Genomic DNA, 19,973 nt, shown 5'->3' with positions numbered 1-19,973 from the left:
CTGATTACAATGTACTCCAGTTTTCAGCAATTTCAAGGAGACTTTATTGTGACAGCTGGCTGTATCATCTTTATCTCAAGCATCATCATCTCTGCTAATCTATTCTCATATTTATCAATTCGTGTCATTTTAAAAAGTCAGCTTTCAGCATATGTTTACTGGTTCTTTAACCCTGCCACATTGGTGCCCAGTCTGGTAAAGGAACATTTTGAAACACTTATGTTTTACATAAGCAATCAGAAATTTGAACTGTTACTGTGAAAATAGATGAGCATACTGAATGTGTTCTTTTTTTTTTGTCTTCCTGTGAGCACAGCTCCACCTATTGACTTCTTACTCATACTGTCAATGAGAGTATTATAATTACATGACATTTTAGTATATTTATTTTTTTGCATTGCCAATAAGAAGTTAATCCAAATATAGAAGTTACCCTAAAGCAATAATTACAATACAGTGATTATGGCAGCAATAAATATGCACACAAAATAAATTTGGTTTGCATTTACAAATTTCAATATGTATTTACAAAATGTACATCTCTCAGTGAACTAATGTTATGATTTATACCAAGCATTAAAGTGAAACCCCACTGTATCTGAGCAGCACAAACCAAAAGTGCTATTTAATTCATTTTTAATATTTAAAGCAAACTCCCCCATCTATCTATGTCTCCATGTTTTTTTTGTGCTGAGAAATCACTTATGTAGTACTACCCCCTAAGGAGTCGCTGAAGTTTGGGTCCCCCTATGGTCCTGCACAGCCAGGCAACATGCATCCTCACATAGACTTGCATCCAGGAGTCAGTGACCAGTCCTTGAGCTTTTTGTGATTTTATTATGAGATTGTAACTTGGATAGGGTATGGGGTGTGTGGGATGCCCAATGGAACTGTAACTAAGGACAATTTTCCTAAACTATATACAAGTCTTTACACAAAAATCCCCTTCTTCGAGAGCCAGCCAGCATCTCCAGTTGTACCACCCCAGACCCCAGATTCTCCAAATCCAACTGTTCTGAGTGAATCCCTGAGCAGGGGATACAGTGCCTGCCACTTTAAAGTAAGACGGTCTCAGGTAGTTGCTAATCTGGTTTCCCCACCAGAGTGGAACTTCCACTATCTAGCCCAGGGGGTGCAGGTCTACTCACTTAGTCCTTCTCCTGTGTTGCTGGTGGGTCGGCAGCTGCTACCAGGCCCTCTTGGTGGGCTGCTCCTTCCTTGCCACACAGGTGCTCCTCTCTCTGGGGGCTGGTGAAGTCCCAAGCTTTCCTCCTTCCAAGGTTTTCTTGCCTAGAGGTGAGCCCTTCGTCCATCTGGGCCCCCTCCCAGGCTCCTGCTTTCCAGCCCCACTTCCTTGCCATCTTCTACCTGAACTCTCCACCTCTCTTGCTGCTGAGCAGGCTCAGTCACTCATAAAGGCTGTCCTGGCCCCTTGTCAAGCCTCTTGTTGGGGATTGGCCAGGATCTTCTAAGAGTACAGACCAGCCACTCCTCACATCCGCCCACTGCTTCTAGATCTTTCTCCAAAGTCCTAGAACAGGGGGAAATTACAGAGAGCTGTTCTACAGAGCCTCTCAGCTCTGACCTGAATTTGATCTTCTGACTATTGCACCCAGGCTGCTACTCAGCCTCTATCTAACACTCAAAGCTAGAGCTCCTCCTAGCTGATTAGGAGGGTGCTGCACTTAGAAAAACACCCCCTAGCATTTCTGGCCATGGCCATCTTGAGTAAGGGCAGATGATTCATTTAGCATTTACTTCCTTGAATCCATAGGCCCCTAGCTCAGGCATGCAGGCTGGAGGGTGTCCTTAGCTGAGAAAATTCTTCCTCCCCTCCTAAAGACTTCTGGGATGTATGACATAATTTGCCTAGGCATGTAAACTAAGAAGTAACTAAAGAAATTAAAAAAAAAAAAACAGTTTAAAACAAGTAAATATGATCTACTTTCCTACCTTTTTTACTAATGCTAGTAGCTTAAGGATTCAAAATAGTCAATGTTGATTGAGAGAGTGAAGTTCCACTTTAATCATTTTTAGCTTAACACATTAAGTACAATAAACTAAACACCTTTTTAAAACTGTTTGTTAAAATTATTACCTGCTCTCTCAGTGCTTCTTCCCTGAATGTCCGGTCTTCACAGGAATAAGTTAACAATGGACAGTGCAGTCTGGAGTCAGCCTGTTAGCTTCGATAAGACGGGGGGGGAAGGGAGGAGCAGGGGAGTGCCTTGCCATCCTAGACTACTGACTGTGTGTTTCTATTGACGCACAAAGTGCAGGGAGACACAAATCTAATCCCTGCATCAGGGGTGGACTGACAACTCATGGGGCCCCCGGGCAATAGGGGATCATGGGGCACCTGTGTCCTTGCCAAAACTCATAAAAGCCTATAAAAAAAGTACCAGGGGCATCTCATGGGGCACCCTACTGACCCCGGGCCCTCGGGCAGTGCCCGAGTTTCCAAATGGTCAGTCCGCCCCTGCCCTGCATTCAGGTGTGGCTCCAGAGGATGCTACAAGAGAAGGGAGCCACCCTGAAACCTGGGGCAGTAGTCATGGCACCAGCTTAAACCAGAACATAGGTAAGGATAAAAGATGACAAAGCTACATACTCAGTGAATGAATCAGCTGAGAAATTAATATCACTTTAAAGTTAGACATTATGTAAAATCTTTGTAACTTTATCCAGATGTTTTCTGGTTGCAACACTAAAAAAATTTGGGAAATATCAGTCTTTGCTAAACTGTTGTGTTGTGTTGATATTCGTTTCATACAATTTCCATGTTGGTTCTTTTCTTAGTGACGTCCTGTTCAGACCCAGGTGACGTAACCCACAGCCGCAGGATTCTCTCTAATGCAAAGTTCCCTGTGGGCAGTACAGTGCGCTATGTGTGTGACAAAGGCTACATCCTGACAGGTAGCCCAACTCTAACCTGCTACAACCGCCAGGCTGGTGTACCCAAGTGGAGTGACCGCTCCCCTAAGTGTGTTCGTAAGTCAGAAAGCAACTAATGCTATGCCTTTCCTTGTAATTACTTTTGTTTATGCCAGTGAACTGAAATTGCATTTTATTATTGCCCAAAACTTTGTTACAAGGTCACACTATTGTAGTATTCATGCATAAATAACTATTATGTGTAGTCTTTTTTTTGTTTGTTTGTTTTTTACACAAATTAAAACCAAAATATACTTTTGGAGGTAGCATGCAGTCTGTCTGAAATGCAGGGGTCCCATTGTATTGTACAGTCCACCAGTAAAAGGCTTTAGTAGAAAGGAGATGTAATTTGAGCAACAGAGAGTCTTGTGACTTGTTTCTGTCTTGGGTCCCTCACTCGATTTATGTTTAAATGTATGTTTATAGGATAAAAGACAAACATCGTGATGAAGTGTTGCATTTTGTGCTGCCCCTCTAACCTGGCTGTCCTAGACACAAGTGCCTTATGATGCATTAAACTCTATGTAAAGTTGACTGTGCTGACCTACTCAAGAAAACAGGAATTCTTGTAGCACTTGGATACAGTTATATTCTGCTTTATACCTTTAGCCTAGGTTCACAGTAATGCTGCTGCATAAACATGCATTTTTGTAGTGTGTTTTTGTTCTTTTAATATGGGTTTTTTATGCATTGTTAAGCTTCATGTTTTTTTTTGTAGGAAAAGGAGACTGGATTTTAAATACAAAACCCTGCCAAAAATGTACTAAAAAATCATGTACATGCATTTTAAATGCAGTTTACATGTACTTTCCATGCACTCCCATTAATGTCATTGGAACCAAAAACACACTATGCTGCACCAAGGAAGCACATGCAGAATGTTGCATTGTTGTGAAGGGGCACCATGGAGATTATTGTGATTTCCATTGTCGTGCATGGCAGCGCGATGGCAGATGCAGGAGAAATTGCACTAGTGTGAATGGGTTTTTGAAGGATTTGATTAGCATTTGGACATGTGTTTTTGCAGGCATTTAAGGCTTGAGTGAGTTATTTTTATTTGTAGCCCATGCACTGCTAGTTACTAGGGAAAAAAATGTGCAATATGTGTATTTTCACGCATTTTTTCGTGTATATTTGCTCATTTTCAGGCGCTCGCATTGAAGTCCAAAATACTTGAAGCTTGTAGCTCAAAAAAAGCTAATGTACTTTTATGATATACAAGTTTCAAGCAGCACTATGCTCAGGTGTGAACAGGTACAACTGAAAATTATGGAATTTTTTTATATTGAATGTTTTAAAGCTTCAAGCTATAAAGTGCAGCTGTGAATGGGGACTCAAGAGGATGAGGTGTCAGGACACCTGCTGATATAATTTTGCTAGTAAGGCTTTGGACTTTTGACTTTGCTAGTAAGGCTTTAACAGGGCTAATCCCTGTTTTGTCAGCTAAGCTCTACCCACTGCCAACCTTTTCAATGAAGGTGTGAAGTTACATACAGTGTGCTAGCTAAGACACTTATTCAAATTTCATCACCACGCAGGGATCAATAAATAGTTCATTATAGGATATTTCAGATTTCACTGTTTAATACAGTATGTTATATACGGCAATATTTTCTAAGTGTTATATGTATTGCATTAGAAAACGAAATTATATTATTGATAATTTTTTCTGGCTTTTCTACATTTAGCTGAAAAATATGAGCCATGTGTAAACCCAGGAGTACCAGAGAATGGTCACCAGGAACCAGAAAAACGAGTGTACCAACCAGGAGATGCTGTACGATTTGCTTGCAGAGTGGGGTTCATGCTGATGGGAGAGCACAGTCTAAAGTGTATTCCGGGGCACCCCTCACAGTGGAGCAACTCTCCGCCAATCTGCAAAGGTAAAAGTGAATAAGGAGAAATGTACTATGGAGGATCAGTTGATTTAATAATACTGTGAAATGTCATTTTACTGTCAACATTTACATAAACAGTGTATGAGTAAGCTACCTCCCAAAGAGTGCAATAGAAAATTAAATTATACAACTAGATTTTAAACACATACTAACACTATAGAGAAGAATCTGAATACAGATTTTATATAGGTACCGTAATTCAAGACACAGTTCTGAATATAAGCACATTCAAATACCTAAATGCTGAATGACTAATGTCCAAATACTTTGAGCCCCAGTCATTTAAGCTAATATTGGTATTATGTTCTGCAAATTTCTGAGCACGCACTATGCTCTACAATCTTCTGAGCACACTGTGATGTAGTAATTGCGTAATAAAATGACATATCCTGCCCACAGTATATATATCTGCACTTAATACTATACAGTATCACAGTGGTCTTCATCCCCTGCAATAAAGCCAATGGGAATCTGTGCTTTGAATTTACTTTTTCAACTTAATTTGGGATGCAACAATTTTTTGACTCTCTCACATGAATTACCTCACTGACCTATATAGGGCCCGGCCCGTTGCGGAGTACTTTTTGAAGCCCTCACCTTTTTTGGCCTAATATTGTGCACCTTAGCCTTTTTTGCGATTTGGGCCCCTGGGGATCCCAGTCTCATGCATGGGGGCTACCCTTTTATGATATTGTTACGCACTGAGGCAGCAGTTTGTTGTAGTATGCAACCCATGCATGATTCTATATGCGTCCGGATGTGGTTATTTTAATTTACACATGATTGTCTAGTCTGTTTGTTTTATTCATGTTTAATAAGTGTTGAATCTACAATGTGAGATGACTGAATCCACGCTGCAGTGTCACTAAAATTGAGTACTAAAGCTAATTTTTTATGATAACTGATATTATGTTTTGATTTTTAAAGATACCATAACCTAGGGAAATATCTGCCACCATAAGTAACCACTTTTGCCCACCCTTGGGCGGTTTATTATTTTTGTGTATATGCTTTTTCGTTACAGTGACAGCACTTATATTGAAGCCATAAAGTGCTGGTATATTTGTGCATCTACCTCAAATGTTATATACAGTATTGAGTAAGGCCAATGTGGTGCCTGTATTTAAAAAGGGGTCAAAATCTTTACAAAGTAATTGTAGACCTGTTAGTTTAACTTTTATAGTTGGGAAGATACTGGAGAGTTTAATAAAAGACCACATAGATAGAGTTCTTGCTGGAAAAAAAATATTTTATTAGGTAAAGTCTACAGACTTGGAAAAATCCATATGTAAATGGATAGAAAATTGGCTAAAAGATCGTATTCAGAGAGTAGTGGCTAATGATTCATAATCTGAATGGTCTAGGGTTGTTAGTGGTGTACACCAAGGTTCAGTGTTGGGATCCTTACTTTTTAATATTGTGACGGACAGTAGGCAGGACAGAACACACAGAGTAGATGGCAAACGCAAAAAGCTTTATTGAGACAAACAGATGACAGTCACGCAATAGAGGGACTTGTGGGGAGGGTAAATTCGCCCGTACAGGGTAGCAAGGAGGGGCTAGAACACTTATAGAGTCTCTGTAGCAATTGTAATCCAACCGGGGGGGGTGAGGGGTCAGGACAGGAACAGTTCAGGTAAAAGAGGGAGAATGCATATACTCACGGATCCGACAGGGTGCCTGGTCTCCCAGGAATAGAAAGTGGAACACAGCTACCTGTTGGAGTCCGGATCAAGCGGGTGGTCTCCCCTTCTGGGCTGAGTCCTCAGGCAGTTGGCAGGCAATCTCTCCCCTGGACTGGGGGGTCTCGGGCAGCTAGCAGGCAATCTCTCCCCTGTGCTGAGGGTCTCGGGCAGCTAGCAGGTAATCTCTCCCCTGCTGGGGGTCTCTGGCAGCTGGCAGGCAATTCCTCCCCTGGACTAGGGGTCTCGGGCAGCTAGCAGGCAATCTCTCCCCTTCTGGGGGTCTCTGGCAGCTGGCAGGAAATCCCTCCCCTTGACTGGGGGGGTCTCAGGCAGCTAGCAGGCAAACTCTCCCCTGCTGGGGGTATCTGGCAGCTGGCAGGTAATCTCTCCCCTGGACTGGGGGTCTTGGGCAGCCAGCAGGCAATCTCTCCCCTTCTGGGGGTCTCTGGCAGCTGGCAGGCAATCTCTCCTCTGGACTGAGGGTCTCAGGCAGCTAGCAGGCAATCTCTCTCCCTTCTGGGGGTCTCTGGCAGCTGGGGGTGCGGTTACCCATTTGGTTAGGAAGGTCTGCAGAGTCTGGCCCCCCAAAGGTCCCGCTGCAGCTGGGCTCCTTCGGTGGCTGGCGCAGTGGTGAACAACGACCCGAAGCGTACGGGATCAGCTTCTTAAGCTGATGTGGGATGCTCCCTGGTCATCTAGGTAACTGGGGTGGGCTGGAGCTGGCCCTGGACAGGGGCTGCGCCTCTCGTGAGTGCGGTCTTTGTCCAGGGACTTTCGCAAGTGCAGGAACCTCCCGTGCCCACTCTGCGGATGACGGAGCTGAGGTGGCGTCAGCAAGACATCATAGCCCGAAACAACCCTGCAGGAGGCTCGCACCTCTCCGCGGAAAGGTGTGAGTCTCGCCACCTTCTCCTCTCCGGCCCTGGCTAGGGAGGGAGAAGATAGGAGCAGGGGTGATGAAAGCCGCACCTCTCATCCCACGGTGGTAGGATGAGAGGTGGAGGGGGGTCACTGGACCCCAGGAAGGAATTTGGCCATTAGGCAGGAGTCCCTCTACCGTGACAAATATATTTATAAACAATATAGGATCTGGGATTAAAAATATAATTTCAGTGTTTGCAGATGACACCAAGCTGTGCAGTGGAATAACATCCTCACAGGATGGCTCCTACTTACAAGCTGACCTCAATGCATTGTTTAATTGGGCAATTATGTGGTAATTGAGGTTTAATGTTGATAAATGTAAGGTTATGCACTTGGGGGCTAAGAATATACATGCATCATATATACTAGGGGGGTACAACTGGGGGAATGAGAAGGATCTGGGAGTTCTGGTAGATCACAAGCTCAATAATGGCATGCAATGCCAAGCTGTGGTTTCTAAAGCGAGCAAAATCATCTCTTGTATTAAAAGAGGTATAGACTCCAGAAAGAGAGATATCATATTACCCCGGTACAAATCATTAGTAATACCTCATCTGGAATATGCAGTTCAGTTTTGGGGACCAATTCACAAAAAGAACATTGGGGAACTGGAGAAAGTACAGATAAGGGCAACCAAACTGATAAGAGGTATGGAGGAGCTCAGCTATGAGGAAAGATTATATATATATACAGGTGAAACTCGAAAAAAAATTAGAATATCATGCAAAAGTTCATTTATTTCAGTAATGCAACTTAAAAGGTGAAACTAATATATGAGATAGACTCATTACATGCAAAGCAAGATAGTTCAAGCCGTGATTTGTCATAATTGTGATGATTATGGCTTACAGCTCATGAAAACCCCAAATCCACAATCTCAGAGAATTAGAATATTGTGAAAAGGTGCAATATTCTCGGCTCAAAGTGTCCCACTCTAATCAGCTAATTAGGCCATAACACCTGCAATGGGTTCCTGAGCCTTTAAATGGTCTCTCAGTCTGGTTCAGTGGGAATCACAATCATGGGAAGATTTATTTTGCATATTTTGATATTTTGATATGATAGTGCACTCTAATCAGCTAATTAGGCCATAACACCTGCAATGGGTTCCTGAGCCTTTAAATGGTCTCTCAGTCTGCTTCAGTGGGAATCACAATCATGGGAAGATTTATTTTGCATATTTTGATATTTTGATATGATAGTGCACAGAAAGGTCCTTTACTTCCTCTTCTGGAAGTCCCCGATGGCTCTGTCTGCTTCTCCCTCCTCCAGGTGCCTTCTTAGCAAGCCAGATGTTAAGGAGGTACCCATGCATGCGCGACCCTGAGTGTGGCTGTGTGCATCCACAGACACACACAGCACCAATAAGCCATGTCTCCATCCCCCGCCACCAACAGAGGGACCCAGTTGCTCCAGCAGGGGTAAAAAAATACTTCCTTATCTCCCAGGAGGCAATGAGATCTTATCTGGATCAACACTCTCTAGTGCTATTACCTGTTAAATGTTATTATCCAGTTATATTGTGTGCATTTAGGATTCGCATCCAGCACTATTCCACATTTTCAAAGCTGTTACTATGAAGAGGCCTTTCCATATGTGGCAGTTAAATCTCTTTTCATCCAGACATAACGAGTGTCCCCTTGTCTTTTGTAATAACCTGAAAGTGAAAAACTCTACACCAAGTTCACTATATGGACCACAGATGTATTTAATCAGCTCTTAATCCCTTAATCACCTCACCCCTTAATCACCTCTTCTCCTGAGAGAATTCAGTTCAGCTAATCTCTCTTCATAGCTGAGCTCCTCCATGCCTCTTATCAGTTTGGTTGCCATTCTCTGGACTCTCCAGTTCTCCAATATTCTTTTTTTGAACTGGTGCACAAAACTGAACTGCATATTACAGATGAGGTCTTACTAATGATTTACACAGGGGCAAAATTATGTCACTATATCTCTGGAGTCTATACCTGTTATAATGAAAGAAAGTATGTTGCTTGTTTTAGAAACTGGAGCTTGGCATTGCAAGCTGTTATTATGTGATCTACCAGAACAGCCACGTACTTCTCTACCATTGACTCACCCCAGTTCTCTCCTTGGAATGTATGAGACATGCATGTTTTTAGCCCTCAGATGCAAAACTTTGTATTTATTAACATTAAAAGATAAGTTCACCTTTGGGAACATATTACATGTTCCACTTGTTTTTAGGGAGGAACATGTAACATGCTCCCAATCCTGCAGCCTCTACCCACTTCACTACATCTAATGAAAGTTAACAGGGTATCTTCTCCCCACACTAGCTGTCACAATTTTTTTTAAAAATGCAACTGTGCAGAGCCCTGCCTGCCCAGCCATCTACGTCTTTCACAGAGTTCTGTCTGTGGGAAACTACAAGTACCAACAGCCTTTGCAGCTGTCGATTTGTAGGTCTCAACTTTTTTTTTTTTTAATGGTGTTGTTAGGTGCTGTGGTAGTTCATTGTCTCCTCCTGTCAGTGTGTATCTGCTTGCCCCTATGAGGTACTAGTGGACAGACACACAGACAAGTCTGCAGGAGTCCTGCATGGCACCTGCGATCTGCTGATCGTGGGTGCAATGCTTTACAGGCTCCAAGTAAAAAAAATAATAAATGCATATCTTTTTACCTGTAAAAAAGATGTACATTTATTATTTTATTTACATGGTGAACTTATCCTTTAATCGCTTCCTGTCCACCCTATAGCAGAAACACTACTACAGGGCAGCATACATTTCTGGGTAGGGGGGCGCGTGCGAGCTGCGCACGCCCTACCCGCACCGCCATTAGCGGCCGCGGCTTCCAATCACCGGGTCCCAGCCGGTGATTACTTGCTGGCACCCGGTGATTTCTGAGGATGTCTGACAGGGAGAAGTGTTTTGTTTACTAACAGTTCTCCTCCCTGTCGGCTCGGGCACACTACTTTGGATGGCTGTGCAGAGCACAGCCATCCGAAGCAGTGTGAGTACAGTAAAGCACACTGACACCACCCTCTAGTAAAACACTCCCAGCACACAGTTAACCCTTTGATCACCCCTCATGTTAACCCCTTCCTTCCCAGTGCCATTAGTACAGTGTCAGTGCTTTTGTTTAGCACTGATAACTGTATTGGTGTTACTGGGGATGTCAATGAGGAAGTCAGTTCCCCCCAGTGTCAGAATGCCCACCGCAGTCCTGCTATAAGTCGCTGATCACCGCTATTACTAGTAAAAATTAAAAAAAAAAATCCTAGTATATATACCGCCATTTGTGAACTATTATTATTATAATACAGGATTTATATAGCGCCAGCAGTTTGCGCAGAACGCTTTACAATATAAGAGAGTACAATTACAATACATTTCAGTACAGAAGGAATAGGAGGGCCCTGCTCGCGGAGCTTACAATCTAAGTTACGCTATATCTTTCACGTAAACCAATTAATTTACTTATATTGGGATTTGTGTAAGCAAAGACATGTAGCAGAATAAATTTTGGCCTAAATTTATGATAAAATGTGATTTTAATTTTTTTTTATTGGACATGTTTAATAGCAAAAAGTCAAAAATATTGTTTTTTTTTCTCAAAATTGTTGGTCTTCTTTGTTTTTCTAGTGAAAAAAAATTAAAATGCACAGGCGATCAAATACCACCGAAAGAAAGCTCAAATTGTGGGGGAAAAAAAGTATTTAAATTTAATTTGGGTGCAACGTTTAATGACCACGCAGTTGTCAGTTAAAGTAACGCAGGGCTGTAACGCAAAAAATGGCCTGGTCAGGAAGGGGGGTAAATCCTCAAGTGGGTAAACCTCATTTGCCACATAGTTGCCCAATTAAACAGTGCATTAAGTTTGACTTGTAAGTTGGAGACATCCTGTAAGGACATTATTCCACTGCACAGCTTGGTGTCATCTGCAAAGACTGAAATGGTATTTTTAATCCCAGACCCTATATCATTTATAAATATGTTAAAGGGGTCCCAAACACTGAACCTTGGGGTACATCACTAATTACCTTAGACTATTCAGAGTATGAATCATTATTCACTACTCTCCGAATATTGTATTTTAGACAGTTTTCTATCCATTTACAAACCAAATTTTCTAAGGGTAGGTCACAGCATAATCTGACAGTAGATACTTGTCTGAGTTCCTCAATGAATGATCAAGAAAAAAACTTTTTTTTTAATCTAGTGGGAAAGGGTCAGAACCTCTGTAACTATTTATTGTCTGTGTTCCTGTTGACAAGATTTTCCTCACTTTCCACCCTAGTGATGCTGTACACGAAGACAGAAAATAAGAGGAGTCTAAAAGCAGTTTTAACTATTAGCCAGTCTATAATAGGCTCAAATGAAGTAATAGAAATAGATATGCAGAGATATATATTTTACTATCAAACTACATTTCTCATTCTTACCTCAAGCTTCCCGTTACCACAGTTGTGCAGGGTGTCCAATTGTTACTGTTCAATCCACTAGGCATCAGAGTTAAAACCAGTAGTCAGCTCTTAAGCCTAGTACACACGATCAGAAAATCGTTAAAAAAATACCGCTTTCAAAGTGATCATACGATAATCTGATCATTAGTACACAGCTTTCGTCTGAAATTATTTGAAGGGACAAGCACAAATATTTTTCTCGTACGATACCAGATCATACAATTTTCATTTAATCAGTACAGTTACAATACAGTACAAATTCATTACAATACATGACATCACTCCTGAATTTTAATTTTTGTCCTAGGAGAATTTTCGTAACTTTTGTAACCATTTCATTATCGATATTCGACTAGCATGCAAAAAAAAACCAATATTCTCATCATGTGTATGTGGCTTTAGAAGCAGAACTGGTACAGCACATCTGCTTCCTTTCTCTGCAAAGCAAGTCTGTGTGGGGACACTGTTGAGTGGTATTTTTAAAGAGTTTCCTATCACAAATCAGGCACAAACCATGACATGTAGGGATGTAGGAATATAAAAAGGATCAAGAGGTGTAAGACTTCAGTTAGGGAGTTCTGGTTGCAATTACACTTTTATGCACCTTTTAAACCATCTTATTTGAGGGAGCTCCCAGTGGGTGTATATATATATACACACACACACACGAGTCTGCGCACCCGTGCCGCCCTGTAGCAGTATTTCTGCTATGGAGCAGCGTGGAACTGGTTAAACATCAGTCTCTTATTATATCAAGCTATAATATCATTGGGATTCTAAGAACTCATAGACTGCAGGGGCTTATTTCCACTTTGCATAACAATCTAGGAATATCTGCTCATGACCTAAAAATCAATTCAGATTTCTAGTCCACACGGAGATGACTGTTAGGACATTGTTTAATTATCATTAATGATGTTGGTATATAAAAAAACTATCTGATACACCTCTATGTAATGAATCGCGAATACGATAAAAACATTGGAAAAGGCAAATCTATGACATCTCTCTCTTTGCTGTAAATATGGATTTAGTCATCAATAATGGATTTTTAAAGCATAATTGTAACTATAATATTATTCTTAGACCCCAGTATAGGCCTCTTTGGTATAATGACAAAAAATGAAAGGCAACTCTACCCTGCAATAATTTTCCATACTACTTTATTTATGGCTTGCAAATGTAAGCTGTAATGTTGGCTAACTGATAAACTTCCAGACATTTCCTTTTGGGTTTCACAAGTCGGCATCATTGTTTCCTTTGACTGCATAACCATCTACATCAGGAAGTGTCCAAAGAAGAAGTGGAATACAAATTTAGTACTGTTGGTTTGATAGTGTTCAAGTGCCACTCACTGCTTTCCTGTGCCATTTTGAAAACTCCTGCTTCTGTTGCTCTATGTCTAATGCTAATTTTGTATTCATATATGGTTGTCTACTATGCATCACACACCATAATCAAATGAGTACAAATGAACATAGGTAATTTAAATAAAGCCAGCCATGCACATTTCAGCCTCTCTGTTTAATATCTATACAATCTCTCTGATTTACCAAAACCTAAACCCCCAATTCGGTTTACATCCAGTTAGGCAGGTATGTCAGACAGGCAATGATATCTGGTTTCTTATTTAGAAAAGTGAAATCTGATTGGTTAGTATGGGTTACCTTTCTATGGGCATCATCAATGTTCTGCTACATTAACCAGTGCAGATAAAATTTGCCAAGTAACAGGACACAAATTTTTATTTGTTCCCTCTAGCTTCGTATAAAGAATTTTACAGCAATCAGGGTATAGAAGGTAAGCAATATTTTAAAAAAATGAAGTTTTGTGTTTTCTGCATTGTGTGTGTTATGTGCTCAGTGTTATATCTAAACAAGTGTGTACACTAGACTAGTAAAAAAAGAAAATTATACAAAGCAGCAGTTGTGTTTATGGATGTTCAAAATATTATACAATAATAGGTTAGGGGTATATTTTTAAAACAGTCAATGTGTCATTCACCAAACATTCACTGCAGGTGTATGTTCCTGATACCTGTATTTTAAATTACTTTGATTAATTCACCTGCAGTGAATATTTGGTGAATGTTAAACCCACAGCTTTATAAATATACCTTTAGTTTATTATATGTGTTTTATGACTTCTGAACTATGGTCAGATTGAAGGTTACCTGAAATCATCAGTTTTTGGTGGTGTGATACCTTATGGAGAAGTGTCAGCTTCTGGAGCCAATGGTTCTACTAAGTGTGCACTTAAAGGAATTCAATTAATGGAGATGGTAACCCTGTCTCTCAAGTATTACTAACACTACTGCCAGCAATGTATTTCAATATAAAGACTCCAGATCTGGCATGTACATTTACTTAAACTACTCTTTTTATATTCTCTTGAGGAATATTGGTGGCTTTGTTTGATCTCCATCCTTAGGAAACCATATATACAAAAATCCTACCATTTTATAAAAATCTCAACCAGAAATTAGGTAATTTTTCTCTTCCACTGGTGTATGGTGCGTGGGCATACGCACCTTCATTTTTAGTTCAAGTAAGTGTGCACACAAGATCTGGAGTCTTTATATTGAAATACATTGCAGGCAATAGTGTTAGTAATACCTGATAGTTGTGCGTAGAGGTGACCAGGCCTGGGTCTTATATTGCAGTATGGCAGGTTTCCTTGAGAAAGGGATAGACTTTGAGTCTCTCTCAGTGGAGGCCAGTTAGGTTTTTTTCAAATGTAACAATAGTTCAATCTAAAGAAGATAATATTTTTGAGGCATTCAAATGCATGCTAAGACTAGAGTATATAAAAAAAATACCAGATGTTGGTGGGAGGTGGCGAGCCTGGAAATGTATATCCAGAAAAAGATAACTGTTTGAGAATCATGATTAAACCTCACTCACATACAAAAGGGAAAGTCTGCAAACTGAGAATGCTCACAGAATGATGCAGTACCTGTAGGATTATGAAAAAGGTTAGTTTGAAGAACTCAATAAACAACTAAAGAATGAATAGACAAACATTTTGAAATTTAAAGAGCATCCTGAATTTAAAAAACTAGAAGAAAGACTACAGAGACAAGTTGAATCTCATAAAGAATCCATCAAAAATAAGAAGCATAAAAAGTTTTTCCGTGACTCTCAAGATTTTACTAGTGGCAATGTTTATAATTGTTCTAAAAAAACTGGAGGACTTATATATTATTCTGCCACTGATATTGATTCGGCAACATTTAGAGAGTCAGATAGCTCAATATCTGATGGTGGGAGTGACACACAGAATGATGCTAATGTAATGTGAAAGGATTTTAGACGCACCCAAAGGAGGGGCAGTGGTAGACGAGGTAGACCCCACAGTACCCCACAGAGCAATCGGGGGGCTTTTTAAGGGCACCCACACAACAACTCAGAAACCGTGATCAATGGGGATACACAGAAACCAAGAGAGGCCTATTGACCCCCAAGTAAATATTAATACTCATGATGATAACAGTGGTCTCCAGATTTATAAACAGTCGAATGTACAGCTGTCATGTGATCATATTGCGTGCTCAAAAAGGGGTTTGTCCTTTGTTCCTACTCATGATCTTGATCTATTTGAGTGGGTAAAGGACATTAACCTCTTTGCAAAAAAAACTTGCTCTGAAGAAGGAATTCAAGAATAAGCCTATAAAAACACCACAAGTGAAAACATCTAGGAACATAGAGACTTCTAGAATTGCTACAAAAAAGAGAGTGAGGGGGGAAATGCAGGGATTGAAGGTCCATTTACATAACTAAAAGCAAGATCCAGCTATACACCCCCATTCTACAGGGCACTCAGACACAACTTTTTGTAAAGCTTGTGGAACAAGAAATGGCTTCCCTGTGTATTAGAACTCACCAAAATAAAAGGAAGAAGTCCTTTAATCTCACTTATCCCGAATGGCAGGCAATACAAGAATTACAGGACAACCAGAAATGTATTGCTAAACCCGCAGATTAGGGTGGCAACATAGTATTGATGAATATGAATTTTTACCTCAAAATGTGTTATGTTATCTTGAGTAAAGAAAATTGTGTGGTTTTAACCATAGATCTTAGTCAGGAATATCTGACTATTTTGAAACACATTTTGGAAGAAGGTAAAAACAATAAAATCAAAAGAGGAATTCGAATTCATCATCAATTATCATCCTATGATTGCCACCTTTTATGCACTACCGAAAATACACAAACATCAAATCCAACTGCCTGGTAGACCGATTGTCTTGGGTAATCAAAACCTCTCTGAAAATGCCAGCAAATATATTGATTTTGTTTTATGGCCATATGTATACAAACTGTCCTCATACAGTGGGGATCGAAAGTTTGGGCACCCCAGCTAAAAATTTGTATTAATGTGCATAAAGAAGCCAAGGAAAGATGGAAAAATCTCCAAAAGGCATCAAATTACAGATTAGACATTCTTATAATATGTCTACAAAAGTTAGATTTTATTTCCATCATTTACACTTTCAAAATAACAGAAAACAAAAAAATGGCGTCTGCAAAAGTTTGGGCACCCTGCAGAGTTAATATCTTGTACTGCCCCCTTTGGCAAGTATCACAGCTTGTAAACGCTTTTTGTAGCCAGCCAAGAGTCTTTCAATTCTTGTTTGAGGTATCTTTGCCCATTCTTCCTTACAAAAGTCTTCCAGTTCTTCGAGATTTCTGGGCTGTCTGTCACGCACTGCTCTTTTAAGGTCTATCCATAGGTTTTCAATTATGTTGAGGTCAGGAGATTGTGAAGGCCATGGCAAAACCTTCAGTTTACTCCTCTTGATGTAATCCCCCGTGGATTTTGAGGTGTGTTTAGGATCATTATCCATTTGTAGAAGCCATCCTCTCTTTAACTACAGCTTTTTCACAGATGGCATCAAGTTACCATCCAAAATTTGCTGAAATTTTATTGAATCCATTTTTCCTTCTAGTCGTGAGACTGGCTGCAACACAATCCCAAAGCATGATTGATCCAACCCCATGCTTAACAGTTGGATAGAGGTTCTTTTCATTAAATTCTGTGCCCCTTCTTCTCCAAACGTACCTTTGCTCATTCCGGCCAAAAAGTTCAATTTTGACCTCATCGGTCCACAGAACTTGTTTCCAAAATGCATCAGGCTTGTCTATATGTTCATTTGCAAAGTTCAAACGATGATTTTTGTGGTGAGGATGTAGAAGAGGTTTTCTTCTGATGACTCTTCCATGAAGACCATATTTGTACAAGTATCTCTTTATAGTGGAATAGTGTACCACAACTCCAGTGTCTGCCAGATCTTTCTGGAGGGATCGTGCAGTCAAACGTGGGTTTTGAATTGTTTTTCTCACAATCCTGCGAGCTGTTCTGTCTGATATTTTTCTTGGTCTTCCAGATGTTGCTTTAACTTCCACTGTTCCTGATGACTGCCATTTCTTAAATACATTCCGAACAGAGGATAGTGACATCTGAAAACGCTTTGCTATCTTCTTATATCCTTCTCCAGCTTTGTGAGCGTCAACTATTTTCAGTTTCAGTTTTCTAGACAACTGCTTAGAAGAACCCATGGTGCTGATTGTTGGGGCAAGGTCAGATGAGTTTGGGCATTTAAAACCTTTGAGATTGACATCACCTGGTCTTTCCAGACGATGATTGAGAACAATCCATGACACTGGCAGGTCTCAGCTTTGCAAAGGGGGCAGTGCATGCTATAAATTCTGCAGGGTGCCCAAACTTTTGCAGACGCCATTTTTTTGTTTTCTGTTATTTTGAAAATGTAAATGATGGAAATAAAATCTAACTTTTGTTGACATATCATAAGAATGTCTAATCTGTAATTTGATGCCTTTTGGAGATTTTTCCATCTTTCCTTGGCTTCTTTATGCACATTAATACAAATTTTTAGCTGGGGTGCCCAAACTTTCGATCCCCACTGTATATAGAAGACACTCATGACTTTATAAATAGGCTGGAAGGAATAGTTCTAACTGAGGATGTGTGGTTGGTGAGCCTAGATGTGGAAGCCCTATACAGCAATATTGAACATATTTTGGGGTTACGCGCCTGTAAATATTTCTTTCAAAATAAAAGCACTATGTGATTGAAATAGTACACCATGATTTTGTAACTATTAGGCTTTATTCTTGAACATAGCTTCTTCACATTTGATGGCAGAACATACAAAGAGATCAGGAGGCACCAAAATAGGCACAGCTTGTGCTCTCACCTATGCAAACCTCTTTTTGGGATGGTGGGAATGAACAATTGTGTTCACTGATGAATTGGAGATCTTTACATCCAGAATATTAGTCTGGGCCAGATTCATAGATAACATATTCATCTTATGGCAAGGGCCGTATAAACTCTTCCAAGACTTTGTAAGGACACTAAATACCAACAATATTGGCATGTTTTTCACGAGTGAAATTCATAAAGATAGCATCAACTTTCTAGACTTGAAAATCGCTAGGGAGGATGAAAGTGAATAGGTACAACAATATATCGAAAGCATACCTCTACAAATAGTCTCCTACACTGGGATAGTCATCATCCCATCCCCCTCAAATGAGATATCTCTACAGGACAATTCTTAGGAGTAAAAAGCAATGGCTCTTCAGAGGAAACCAATAGAGCAGAAAGTGCTTGACAATGAACAGTTTATTAAGAAGGGTATAAAAGTTCAGATCTTCAAAGATCTTTTGACAAAGTTAAGAGCACCCCCAGAGAACTATTATTAACCTTAGGGTCAAAGAAGAGGAGGGTGAGATGAGGGTTATAGGGACTTATTGTAGACAATCTGGCCAAATCTTCAATATTATAAAAAAAATATTGGCATATATTGTTAGATGATAAAGATCTATTAAAAGTGCTACCAAAAAAAACGCTTATTTACTTACCAGAAAGGGAAGAGCCTGCATGATATGTTGTTACATTGCCACTTGGAAAAATACCTAAACCACGTCACACTCATACATGGCTACCAGATAAACCTATGGGTAGTCATAAATGTGGCCATTGCAAAGCTTGTGAGTATATGCCAAGAGTCAAAGAGTTTGCCAATCCCAAAAATGGTGAAATAATTACAATTAAATCATTTTTCAAATGTAGTACTGAAGGTGTAATCTATGTGGCAAAGTGCCCCTGCACTTATTTATATGTTGGTAAAACGATTCGCCAACAGAGACGTCGGGTATTAGAACATATCAACGACATCACCTTAAAAAAGGATAGACCAAATGTCAGGCATGTCTGGGAAAAGAATAATGGCAGACCAGAATGCCTATCCTTTTGGGCAGTACAACTGGCCAAATTGGGTCCCAGGAAAGGGGATTTGGACAAGATCTTGCGTAAATTAGAAGCTAAGTGGATCTTTTGCCTGGGCTCACAATCCCCTCATGGTCTGAATGAAGGGTTTTACTTTTTTACTTGTTGTGTGTGGCTAGAATTTAAGTCATGCATGTGGATGTTCTTTTTGTATACTTACATACTGTGGGATTTCTTGTTGTGGTTAAGATGCGGCTTAATTTGTGGCATGGTGGTTATTCTTTAAGAAAATATGGATTATTATGCCCATTATTGATTTATCTTACAGTGCCTAGGGTTGTGTAAAACAAGTGAATTTATGTCATACATTAATTTCCGGCTATATTGTGTCTCGTCAAAGCATATATAATATACCGGTTTTTGAATAGTTGTGTTAATGTCATGCGGCACCGTTTGTGGTTGCTTTGAAGAAATTGTTCCCCCTGGCCTGTGAGTGAATAGAGACTTGTAGGACCTGAGTACTTGTGTATAAACACATGGCAATCCAGTCTTTCTCCACAAGATCGTGCTGTGGTTCATACTGTCCATGCGCGACATTGGCGCATAGTGTCATTATGGCACACGTACATGAACGTGGTGACGTCATTGCATCAATTGACGTAGTGGCCATTTTGGTTCCTGTATGCTATAAATAGAAGAGACCACACATATCAGTCATTTTGTTACCATGGGTTTTTCTTTTTGATCTCACTTAGGTGATGGTGCCCAGTTAGCCTATTATTTTACTCCTAACTAAGCCATTTTTTTGAGTGAAACATGTTGAGTTAGTTCTTTTTCTTTCAGCAC

At 40.2% G+C, this 19,973-nt stretch overlaps 1 protein-coding gene across 1 annotated transcript in view; it reads left to right on the top strand.

Moving 5' to 3' along the window:
* The window catches only part of SEZ6 (seizure related 6 homolog), an 864,418-nt gene that overhangs the window by 827,007 nt on the left and 17,438 nt on the right, over positions 1–19,973 (top strand). The window contains exons 12-14 of the mRNA XM_089682996.1: positions 2,800–2,991; positions 4,623–4,817; positions 13,632–13,670. Coding sequence (XP_089539122.1) covers positions 2,800–2,991; positions 4,623–4,817; positions 13,632–13,670 — 426 coding nt within the window. The remainder of the gene's footprint in view (positions 1–2,799; positions 2,992–4,622; positions 4,818–13,631; positions 13,671–19,973) is intronic.

The sequence above is a fragment of the Staurois parvus genome, unplaced genomic scaffold (assembly GCF_062004578.1).
Source record: "Staurois parvus isolate SC_StPar_1 unplaced genomic scaffold, SC_StPar_1.0 ptg000299l, whole genome shotgun sequence".
NCBI classification, from domain to species: domain Eukaryota; kingdom Metazoa; phylum Chordata; class Amphibia; order Anura; family Ranidae; genus Staurois; species Staurois parvus.
This window is presented reverse-complemented; position numbering and strand designations above follow the sequence as displayed.